General features: G+C 41.6%; 1 protein-coding gene and 1 long non-coding RNA gene across 3 annotated transcripts in view; one reads left to right on the top strand and one right to left on the bottom strand.

Moving 5' to 3' along the window:
- The window catches only part of LOC126355508 (cuticle protein 16.5-like), a 26098-nt gene extending 14501 nt beyond the window's left edge, over positions 1-11597 (top strand). Inside the window, exons 1-2 of one of the 2 annotated variants that reach the window (XM_050005846.1) lie at positions 10242-10294; positions 11070-11597. In XM_050005846.1, the coding sequence (XP_049861803.1) occupies positions 10283-10294; positions 11070-11513 (456 nt within the window). In that variant the 5' untranslated portion in view covers positions 10242-10282 and the 3' untranslated portion in view covers positions 11514-11597. Of the gene's footprint in view, positions 1-10241; positions 10295-11069 lie in introns of those variants that run through there. The other variant, XM_050005847.1, reaches the window with a different exon arrangement.
- LOC126355528 (uncharacterized) overlaps positions 1-12969 on the bottom strand; it is a 57827-nt gene that overhangs the window by 13009 nt on the left and 31849 nt on the right. The window lies entirely within an intron of this gene.

Below are 12969 nucleotides of genomic sequence, written 5' to 3' on the forward strand. Positions count from 1 at the left end.
ACTTCTGAAAATGCTAAAGACATTAAATATTGTTAATTCAGCCAATCGTTTAATAGTTCAGAGGCGACTTCTACAGCAAGGTCCTCCCGAATAGTTCATTACTCTAACTAACGGTGCTCTATTAATAGTCCGCAATAATGTTAAAAAAAAGATTAATGCTCGCCTTAAAAGTGGAGTTAGTCACCACTTGCCACGCGGAATTATACTTCACACGGACGGCACAATAACAGTTTGTTACCGAAGTCTAAACGATCCAGGACGGTGTACAGTCCTCGCGATTTTCAATGTCCGTTTACATTGCTAAGTACGCGCATGTCACAGCCCGCTATGACGTCACCCGAGGCGAGGCGCGATCGGACGTTAAGCTCGCGTGGACTAGGCGTTGGTCTAATGCGGAGTGAGCTTCCTACTGCCTCTGCCGCTCTTTTTATATAGCTCCGGCGCGTACCGCCAAGAGAGCATCTGTTCTTTCCGTTCCTATGCAGATGCCTGCAGCCTCCAAATGATCGCTATCTCAGGCACATAATCTTAAATATCACATTTAATAATAGCTTTACAAACTTCTCAATTTTTGTATACATACATCTGAGCAGTACAGAAGCACGTAGAAAATCTCAGCCCGCTAAAATTAAAACTTTACTCTCTAGAATTTTTACAATGGAACTAACGGTAGATTGTTACCTCTGAACCATAGCTTTATCAAGACTTGTATCAGCTGTTAATTATGCTACAAGACTAAAACTTGGTGTAGCTTTGTTAATTGTCCTATCTGATCATTGGTCTTAAAGAATTTGTTTTATCATTAAAATTTAAAGTACTTAATCTATAATGCTTATGTACATTTTACTCACAAAAGTAGTTTTTACTAAATTACTAAAAAACTAGAAGAGGTAACTGATTGTGGTATTTCCATTATTATTATTAGGGTGAACTGAAGCATCCTACCAATTTTCAATATTGTAGCTCTATTATTTCGCGCCTCTGATTTTTCCGAAAAACGCGGATTCTGGAGTCAATTTTAGTTTTATGGTTTTGGAAACCAGCACCACTCATTAATGACTTCTTACTGCACCTTCTCACCAAATTTTGGCTTCCTAGCGTCATTATTTAGCGCCTCCTATTTTTCTTTCAAAACGTGAATTTTACGTAAACTACTAATTTTATAACATTAAGATTTGTTACCTGAAACATTATTACATAGAACTATACTGTAACAAAGTTTTACACACAAATCTTAATTTTTACTTTTATGTTAAATGTGGTGCAATACTATATGCAGGCGCGTTACGATGACGTGACGCTACTAGCAGTGAACTAGGGTAAGTCCCGTGCACTCGCTCGCCTCTGTATCTTATACATGATACAGCGCTTGCTTTGCTTCACAGCCACGATGGTAAACTTAACTCAGTGGCTGTTGAAGCAGGCGTTGCCACATTATGACGAACAGAGGCAAAATTTAGTACCACAGAATCGAACGTTTTTACGCGGTGTCAGAAGAAAACCAAATGTATTTTATGAATGTCAGAGGAACTAGACGGGTAAGCTTTAATTTGTTGGAGTAACCTGTTTATCTGTATATGAGAGAGAAACGCAATGAAGACTTATTCGATAAGTTATTTAAGTGAAAATGAGGTATTGCATAACGTGAGGAAGAATCGAAAGCGAGTGTGGGTTATTACGAAAATTAAATGGAGACTGTGTTAAGCATGGGAAATAAACTCATTGTATTCAGATCAAAATGCATCAGTGAAAGTCAGAGGAGGAAGCACCAGCTCATAGAACTAGGAAAATGACTACGACAAGCCTGCTGTCTGTCTCCTATCACTTCCAATCCATAATTAGAAAATATTAACTAAAGCAGCCAGTAGACGATAAGGGGGTAAAAACTGGAGGAAGAAGAATGTGGTGCTTGAGGTGTGCAGGCGACATGTCCTGCTAGTAAGAGGTGAAAAAGAATTAGAGGGTGCAGTGGATACCATTGAGCTACAGAAAAGGTATATGGAATGAAAGTCAATACACAGAAAGTGTAAGTAATGGCATCAGAAGGAGATGCATGAGAACATGTGGCTAGCTGTAAACAAGTGTCAAGAAGGATAGAAACCGACTGAAGAGCAGCAAAGAAATTAAGAGCGCATTAGTACTGGCGAAAGAGTAATTTTTTAAGAGAAGAAGAAAGGTCAGCAATGTGGACAGAGATTTGAGGAAAACGCTAATAAAAAGTTTTGTACTTAGCGCACTCCTGTATTGTGCTGAAACATGAACACTGAGGAAGGAAGATAAGGCTAGGCTGAAGGTAATTGAAATGTGGACATGGCAGAGACTGTAAAGGATAAGATGGATGAACAGAGGGAAAAATGAATACGTACTTGGAAGAGCAGTAAACCAAAGAAAATTTCTGGATGCAATAAGGAGATGGAGATCTATTAAGAAAAACGAAGGTCTGTAAGACAATTAAATAAATATTGTAACAAAGGTCTTTCAGAGCATGTAGACACAACATAAATTGTATTCGTGTACCTCTAAATCGGAGTCCGCAGGGGAGTAGGAAATAATTGAAAATAGGTTCAAATGGTTCAAATGGCTCTGAGCACTATGGGACTTAACATCTAAGGTCATTAGTCCCCTAGAACTTAGAACTAATTAAACCTAACTAACCTAAGGACATCACACACATCCATGCCCGAGTCAGGATTCGAAACTGTGACCGTAGCGGTGGCGTGGTTCCAGACTGAATTGAAAGTGGGTGCCAGTATTCTTAGAACATAACAAGTAATGCCATGCATTAGAAGCGTAAAGAACCATTTGCACACATGTTGTCATTTTCGTGTATGAAGAAACTTCAAAAGGCTGATATAATTTTCGCAATTAATTGTTTCGAAAGATTAATAATGTAGAAACATGAAGTATGTAGAGAAAGCAAATCAGCATGTATAACAAATTAACATAGTTTCTGTCTCCGAACAGTTCCTCTACTGTTCGTAGTACACAATACTATAGAACGCGTTAGTTTTCTCCCGCATTTAGTATTTTATTAAGCGCAGTAATGGGACCAGACCGTAAACACATGTAACCTCCCCCTCACTTATCGACCTTAATGACAGGGAAAAATTAAACCGCGTGTACCTAATGGAAATTTGGGAAAAGCAATCGTCACCGAAGTTAATCTGTCGGTAAAGAGAGAGGAAAGGGTTACATCTAAATGAAAGGAAAAATGCAAATCGAACTGGTGGAAATTAATTTTGGAAAGGGGTAAAGTTAATAAAGAATGTAAATGTGCGGCCACTACGTTAACAATTAACCAGCTGTAATTAGATATTTGAGACTTGGGGGAAATTACGGTTGCCAGTCCTATGGACAATTACTATAGTAACTGAAAAAGAAAGGTTATTACACATATAATTAGCACCAGAAGCGTGGCAACTGAAGGTTGACACGTGTAGTGTGAAAACTGAAAGATTGTCAAAAGTAATAAATTTCGCTACACTCTGACGTAGTTTAGCAAAAGAATTAATAAAACCGGAAAATTGAAAGTTAATTTTAGCGACTGAAATTAATAGTGAGTTTTGTTTCTGAAGCACATCGAAATTCAGTCAAATACGGTTATTCTTGGGCTACCTCAACAATCAATTCAAAAGCTACTTGAATCTACGCAATTTAGAAATAAGGGATTTGACTTTGAACTTGAATTAAATGATCCTGAACAATTGACAATAGTAAAATTTAGTACGTACCAAGCTGAGCTATAGTCACAGGTAAGCTAAAATATGGTAACAAAACTCGCACTCATAATTTGTGCTTGCGTAATCTAAATATTGTAGCCAGCTATGAATACCTTAACTGAACTTGAAAATTGTTGTTTTTGTTGTGGTCTTCTGTCCTGAGACTGGTTTGATGCAGCTCTCCATGCTAATCTATCCTGTGCAAGCAACTTCATCTCCCAGTACCTACTGCAACCTACATCCTTCTGAATCTGCTTATTGTATTCATCTCTTGGTCTCCCTCTACGATTTTTACCTTCCACGGTGCCCTCCAATGCTAAATTTGTGATCTCTTGATGCCTCAGGACATGTCCTACCAACCGATCCCTTCTTCTAGACAAGTTGTGCCACAAACTTCTCTTCTCCCCAATCCTATTCAATACCTCCTCATTAGTTATGTGATCTACCCACCTAACTTCAACATTCTTCTGTAGCACCACATTTCGAAAGCTTCTATTCTCTTCTTGTCCAAACTATTTTCCGTGTCTATCTTGGCCACTATAATACGTTCACTATGCTGTTTGTAGTAGCTTACCTGCGCTCCTATTTTTTTATTCATTATTAAACCTACTCCTACATTTCCCCTATTTGATTTTGTATTTATAGCCCTGTATTCACCTGATCAGAAGTCTTGTTCCTCCTGCCACCGAACTTCACAAATTCCCACTATATCTAACTTTAACCTATCCATTTCTCTTTTTAAATTTTCTAACCTACCTGCCCGATAAAGGGATCTGACATTCCACGCTCCGATCCGCAGAATGCTAGTTTTCTTTCTCCTGATAACGACGTCCTCTTGCGTAGTCCCCGCCCGGAGATCCGAATGGGGGACTATTTTACCTCCGCAATGTTTTACCCAAGAGGAAGCCATCATCATTTAACCATTATCATTTAACTTCGAAATTAAAGCAGTGAAATGGAACAATATTACTTTAATGCTGGCTTTGAATTTCAACGACACTCGTGTTCATTCCGGAAAAGGGAGGGGCCCTGCTTGGTAATGCAATTGGGACAATGAGCAACAAATGTTCAGGCTAAGTTGCTGTAATTATAGTTACGAAAATGGAACAGTTTGAAAAGCTGAGGTCTGACATACAGTTCTAAAACTTTACGTGCTTCCAGTCTTCCTTGTTGGTTGATTGAAGGTTTGAAGCCGTCGATCTAGGAGGTGGATACAGTCACTCACTGTCGGCCGTCGCTGTTGCAGAAGCTGTATGTTGGCGCGCTTTCTTCTCTACACGGTCACCAGGCGTTACGGGCTCTTGATGTGCACCAGCTAGTGCTTCCCGTCCGCGACACCGTGTCAGAAAGTATCATAGCAAGTCGAGAGCAATTACATGCTGCCAAACCCCGAACGCGCGGAAACTAGCGGGAGCCCCACATAACACACCTGCTCCACCGCCCTACCCCAGCCAGACTCTCTCTGCCCGCGCTCCACGCGGCAGAGTTAACACTACCAAAGATCCTAAATACTTTGTTTCTCCACACGAGCTATCGATGTACTCGATCGATAGCATAGTTTTCCCTAGGCCAGACCCAGCGTAAAAATACAAATAATATTTACAAAACAAGCCAATTATACATCGACATAAATGCATAAATATACATATAAAAATAGTAAAACAATTACAATATATAAAGACACAGAAATGTCATATCTTCAGGTAACAAAATAAAGAAAAAATTTATGGTACTATAGATGTAAATAGGAGGATTTGCATTTCCGGCGTTACGCACGGAAAACGTCCTCATACCACAATACCACTTCGCTAGTATGAGTACTTCACTGCTGGCATTACAGATGATGGCAGGTAAAATTCTCCAGACATTCCTAAAGCCAAATCCTTCCGTCGAACTGCCACGTAATACACCGTGACTCGCCATATCACTTGTCTTCAGTCATACATTGTCCAGTGGCTTCGCTCTTTACACCACCAGCAGTGACCACTGAAAAGTCTGGCTTATAAGGTGGTGCTCCGCCACTCTACCATGTATGTTTTACATCCCAAGCTCAATGGTGGTACTAACTTGACTGCCAGTAGTACTTTAGAGCTCAAGAGTGATTCCTTCTACTGATCTCAAGCGATTTTTTGTAACGTCCTTCCTACATGCTTGCCCGCCCCTGTTCGTCAGTGCATGTGGTCAGCCTGGGTTTGATTTAGCTGTGGTAGAGCTTTCCATATTTCAGTTCACAATCGCAAGGCCAACAGTCAACTAGTCGAGAGGGTTGGAATGGCCCTCATGGATTCGTTTCCATGTGACGTCAATGGCTTGTCCGCGCTGGAAGACGCTGAGTTCTGCTGACCAACTCATCGTGCTACTACTGCGTTTCCACTGACGACGCGTTACTCCCCACCTCCTCTTACAGTGACGGTACTTTTTCTCTTGAAATTTAGTGCCCAGTTCCTCAGTACATCAAGGTGTCCTGACAAGTTTCATTATATTGTCCGGACACGACCATCCACCTGGTGAAACAAGAAACATGATTCGTCCCACTACGTGATACGATTCCATTGATCCCAGTCCAATCTCGATGATCACTGCAGTCGTGGCACGAAATATTGGGAACTCTTGAGCTTTAGTCCTCCATCTCTTTCTTTCTAAATGTATATCGTAATTGTGTATTTATGTTATTTGTCGTTCTGAAGGCGACTCTCATATTACTCTTTTGAAACATGCATCCCATTTTAGAAAAAGTTTAGAATATTTTTAGTCACACCACTAAACTTACACTGAGGTGACAGATGTCATGGGGTACCGATCCCCACGTATACAGATGGAGGTCGTATCACGTACACAAAGTATAAAACGGCAGAGCATTGTCGGATATGTTATTTGTCCTCAGGTGATTTATGTGTAAAGGTTTCCACGTGATTATGGCCGCAGGACGGGATTCATTAGCCTCTGAATGAGAAATTCCATTTCGGAAATCATTAGGGAATTCAATATTACGTGATTCACAGTGACAACAGTATGCAGAAGTACCAAATTTCAGGCATTACCTCTCACGTTGGACAGCCCAGCGGCCGACGGCTTTCACATAATGACCGAAAGCAGCGGCGTTTGCGTAGAGCTGTCAGTGGTAACAGCCAAGCACCTTTGTGTGAACTAATAGCAGAAATCAATGTGGAACTTACTATTAACGTATCCGTTAGGACAGTGTGGTGAAATTAGACGTTAATGGGCAATGGCAGATTGAAACGTCCCCTTAGAAAAATTAATGAATTACTGTGCTGGTAAACCCCTTACGTTATATGATTTTCAAACAGCTGAGCAAAACTGAACGTGCTCAGACATTTCTCTCTTTACTTATTCTGATGATCAATAAACTGACACATAATATTTTTAGCGCAACGCAATCTGACTTTCAATAATCCCTACCAAAGAATGGCCCTGACTAACAATAACCTATACCTTTCATGACTCACTTACCTCACAAAAATCTTCGTTATTCGAACTACTGAAATTCAGCGAGCGCCAATACTTCTTGCTAAATAAAAGATTCTAACTACGGAAGGCACTAACTACTGATAGGCATAGCTAGCAAATGAAAGATTTTGATACAGAACAATGTATTTACCTTAATAGTGTTCAAAATCCATTATATATATCAGCTCATGACATCCAGTCTTACAAATTTACTCTTTCTGATGGACACACGTCCAGATCATCAGCTCTCAAAACTCCGTCATCTCTCTCCCCACATCCACCACTGCTGGCGGCTCACCTCCAACTGCGCAGCGCTACGCGCTGTTCACATACAACTGCCCAACACTCCAATGGCAAATATTCCAACAATGCTAACCAGCCACAGACTGCACACAGCGCAGTCAGTGATTTTCAAACAGAGCGCTACGTGACGTTACCAACATAAAAACCTAAACAGCCTACGTAGAAGATGTTACCGGTGCGAGTGCCTTTGCTAACAGCACTACATCAGCTACAGCTCTTCTCCTGAACTCTTGACCGTATCTTTTGGACCGTAGACGACTGAAAGACGATGGATTTGTCGGATGAGTCCCGATTTCAGTTGGTAAGAGCAGATGGTAGGGTTCCAGTATGGTGATGATCCAAGCTGCTCCATAATGGTGTTGGCTGTGTTTACATGGAACAGACTGGGTCCTCTGGTTCCGCTGAACCGATCATTGACTGGAAGTGGTTACGTTCGGCTCCCTGTAGACCATTTCCAGCCATTAATATATGTTCCCAAATAACAGCGGATGATGGCACCACATCACAGTTGTTCCCGATTGGTTTGAAGAACGCTCAGAATAATTAGAGCGATTGCTTTAATCAGTCAGATCGGCCGACATGAAACCCATCAAACATTGATCGGATATAACTGAGAGATCAGTTCGTGCATAACATCATGCACCTGAACGTTTTCGAATTAATGGGCGACTGTAGAGGAGCACGATTCACTATTTCTCTAGGAGACTTCAAAAGACGTTTTGAGTCCATGTCACGTCGAGTAGCTACAATACGCTGGGCTAAAGGAGATCCGGCACGATATTAGGAGTTATACCATGACTTCTGTCACCCTAGTGTAGTGTAATACTCGATACTAGTTCTGCAAGGCAACAAATGTTATTGACATTATGCAGCTGCTGTCGATACTATTATACAAAGGGCGTTCAGAAAGTTTAGCACAGTCGCCTCTAATTGCAGGAATGACATTTTGTGTGAACATACTTGGAACATTTAGCTGTAAGTTGGCACATAAAAGTATTTTCTTTTTTTTACAGGTGAGCTGTAATGGACCGTAAAGCAAATGTCATGTTGTGACAATGGTCGGTGGTGGAGTTCCTCTTCAAGAACGGAGATGTCTATGCCACATCGATTCACATCAAAAAAGTCTCGCGGTTGGGATTCACAGTCATATATTTCTGAAAAGACATCACAGTCGCCTTTGACTGTAAGAAATATTCATTATTACGATTATGGTAAATATTTCATACATTCTAGCGACTATGATGTCTTTTATGAGATTCACAGCAAGTTGCTCCCTGTTTATGGGGAGGGCACAGTGGATCGCATCAATACCCAGCGGTGGTTGCACAGGTTAAAAGAAGGTGCTTTCTCTACTGCACAATCCACGATGCGGTAGACCATCGACGGCAGTGGGTGATATGAATAAGGGATGCATCTAATGTTTACCTCTTCGGTCGTCTGAAGGCCCACCTGCGAGGTAAAACATTTGATAGTGAAAAAGACCTTATTTCCTGTGTCAAGCGATCGTGTAAAAGTCAGTCACCAAAATTTTACCAAAGTGCATTTACATCATGAAAAGAACGTTGGGCCAGATGCTTTACAGCTGATTGAGTGGGCTCAACGTATAGCTAGAGGTTCCAAGCATGTCCACAAAAAATTTCATTCTCCTCCTGCGAAAAATAAAAAAAATTCGAGACGACTGTGCAAAACCATTTGTATAAAAAAGGTCCCACACAAAATATTGCTCTGAATATAAACGGTATTTATGACCGAATGTTTTTGAAAGTATTAGCATCTATTTCTGTGACAGCGGCATTAAGATCATGGATAAACGAAAATTTGAATAATTAAGTGATACTCGTTTATGTCCAAAATGCTAGCCGACAGAAGTTAGAATACATGGCAAGAGATTTTAAAATAGCAAATTCAGTACTGAATTGAGCGTTACACAAGAAAAAGTATCGATTAGCGACAAGGGTTTGATCATCTAGATAACTCGGGGTTCTGAGAGGTGGGAAAATGAAGTGAAGAAACAGACAGCAAAAGTACAGCAAGCAGTCGTAGAAAGAATCTTACGTTTACTGTGGTTTTCGTTCTGAATTAATAAAACGAAACGTTTAGCGCAAATCGTGAGTCAAATTCAGTATAATGTTGAACCAACGAATGAGGCACTTTTTTCCTGCTTTGCACAAGCACAACGAAGAGACCGGCAGTAACAACTAGAATTACCTAATGTGAGGCAGTTATCAATTCGAAGATTGTTTTGAAGACCACAGTGCTTCATTAGGCGTGGTACAGTTAGAGGTAGTATGTCGTTGCCTTCCTCCTATCTTTGAACTGAATTATCCATCCAGTTCTAGGGGCACCTACGGCTTAACTGGAACTGCAAACGACAGTGCAACTCGGCGCTTTTCACATATGTAAAAGAAGCGGTAAACCGGATGTGTAAGAAAGGACTGAGTAGAATTACTAACAAAATTTAAAATTACAAACACAGATATTGCGTATTGATCGACAGCGATCTCTTCTTAATTTTTTTTTTTAGAAATGTTTAAATCGGTTTGATCACTGAGACATATTCGATTTATTCTATTAAAAAACGGAACTTCCACCCGGAACACACATCCCGGGTGGTGTGTGGCCATCGCAAGACAACGCCCACTGGAGGACCTCGACCAAGGCCGGCAGTGCAAGGTTCGATACTTTCACGCATTGTGACGTACGCTTGGCCGACATCGTATAAGTAGCGGGCAGATACCAGACAGAAGCACATTTCGGCAGCAGCAGTAGCAGCAGCAGGAAGCAGCATAACTATGAACACCCTGGTACGTACCATTCTTCCAGACACCAAGGGCAAATGCCTCGTTAGATGTCATTACTTCAGCCTGTAACGAATAGCTATTGCTGTATTATATTTCAACGTTAACGGTAAATTTCTCGATTCCAGTCGGAGGCCATATGAAATGTAACATAAATTTGGAATGTTCGGTGATATATTCGAAATTGGAAACTAGGACTTGAATTTGCGGTGAAAATATTGGAAAGAGTATTAAATAAATAAAGGAACTTTAGTGGGTAAATACCATATCTCATAAGCCTTTTAGTGGTCGCTACTACGTAGTCTGAGACAAAATGCAGATGATTTCACCTACAGCCTGTTAAGTAAGAGGGTGTTCGGTCTCATATACAGATGGTAAAAGGTACAATGTTTTTTCCACAGCCTAGTGGAGGGAACCAACATCCTTCATACTGGGTCCATAAAGCGTTACTTTACTTTGAAACCTTATCGGAGATATACGAGAAGCTACATGAGTGCAACTTGTGCCTATCATTTTCAGTCAGGGTGGCTCGCCATTTTGGCAAAATATTTGGGTGAGTTAAACGAAGCAACATTGCACGTAGAATGAGAAAAAAATCCGCTACATTTACGTGGGTTTCGGCTGACGTTTCGCTCTGTTGGAATAGGAGAGGCATAAAAGTCGTCCTAGTATTATCTACTAGGCAGTTTACAGTTGTTTGTGGGACATTTATTCAAATGCATACCTTGTAAGTTAGCAAAAGTAGAGCGACTAATGATTCTAGTGGCATTCTGTATTTCAGATTGTCCTGAGTGCCATCCTGGCCGTCGCCGTGGCTAAGCCCGGCTACCTGGGCGCCGCCCCCGCCGCAGTCGTCGCCCCCGCCGCCTACGCCGCCCCCGCTGTGGTCGCCGCCCCCGTGCACGCCGGCTACGCCGCCTACGGCCCCGCCCCCGTCGCCGTCCGCTCCGACGGCTACCTGCTGGACACCCCTGCCGTCGCCGCCACCAGGGCCGCCCACCTGACTGCCGTCGCCCAGACTCAGGCCCGTGACGCCGTCGTCAACGGCGCCGCCGCCCTGGCCGCCCACGCCGCCCACGCCTACGCCGCCCACGCTTACGCCGCCCCCGCTGTGGCGTACGCCGCCCCAGCACACGTCGCCTATGCTGCTCCTGCAGCATACGCCGCCCCCGGCGCTCTCGCTGCCGCCGCCCACCTCCACGCTAAGGCTGCTCTGCTGGGCTGAAATGTCGTCTGTACAAAAACTGCTCCTTTTGTAAAATAATCTACAAAAAAAAGAATAAACCGTTGAAATCATTGGATTACTAAACATTGCTTTTCATTTCTATGACCAGATGCTAATACATCCATTTCATATGCTAGTTACTTAAAAATTACGTATCTATCTTTGAATGTGAGACACTGTGAACACGTAGGTGGTGTGTTGGTTGGATCACGCCGTACTACTACAATCGTGTTAAAGTAATATTAAATGATTTCTGTTGGCTGTCACCTGAGAGAGAGAAGTATTCCACACAAAAATTAAACAGCGTTTGTTAGTGTTACGTCGCTTTTGGTTTGGCAGTATTGATTTAAACCATATTAATATATGACCAAGTCACAATCTGTCGTTGGGCATTACGTTTACAATCCGTTCAGGTACTCTTAGTATCAGATATCTTTACAATAATCGTGGTTTAAAGACAATCCTTAAATTACATAGTAATCGTCGAAAAATTAAACTGTGACATTACATACAAAAGAGGGTGCCCAGAATGAATTTGTCACACTTTTAATCTGGCAGAAAGTTTAAAAAGTAAGGTTATCATCTTTGTAGCTGAAATTTGATGGCACTGATTGGAATTCAAAGCGCATCTTGGCGGTGACGACATCTGCAGGATCGAATCAGAATCAGGCACATGGATGAGTGGGGAAGTACTATTCACTTCGATGGGCATCAAATGTACCCATCTCATACATTCCGAAAACGATTGAGTTCAGATTTGCTGAGGTGATATACTAATTTATATATGTATAACAATTGTGCTGTTCAGTGTACTCACTTACAAGGAGCTCTCTTCTTTTCTCTATTATTGTTATAACTTTCTGAGTTGTCGTTCTACCACTCAGCGATACAGCAAGCATAGCAGTGTTCAGATTATGTAGCTTTAGATTTTACACAATGTAATTTATTGTATTAGCAACAAATTTATACTCATTACTCTCATTATGATTTTCCCTTACAGTGTACGTATGACCAGAATGAGCCACCCACACTAGGGGGTATGTAAGTCGTAATCTCCGTTCAACAAGGACATGTTGATACCCTGAGACCTCTCAGGTGTTTCTATTACAGGTATAAATTAACGGTTCTCTTTGTTTATCTATAACCCAATGACGATGATGAATGAAGAGAAACTGACATACTTAACAGCTCAGGCAAATAAACTATTACGCAGCCAGACTCTTGTGTTTCAGTTGCAGCTGGACCTTTTGCGAAATGGACCTAGACTCAGGCCCATACTAACAATGGAACGCCGAAAGCAGAAGCTACTCAAACGAACTAATTATGATTGGCAACAGTAGCCACCGCTTCTGAGATAAATTTTTGCCTTCCAACGAATAATGGACACCACTTCTGGACAGTAGACAAATGTTTGGGAATGAAATAACATGTCCTCATCCAGGCACCTTGATATACG

The sequence above is a fragment of the Schistocerca gregaria genome, chromosome 3 (genome assembly GCF_023897955.1).
Source record: "Schistocerca gregaria isolate iqSchGreg1 chromosome 3, iqSchGreg1.2, whole genome shotgun sequence".
In the NCBI taxonomy this organism is placed as follows: Eukaryota; Metazoa; Arthropoda; class Insecta; order Orthoptera; family Acrididae; genus Schistocerca; species Schistocerca gregaria.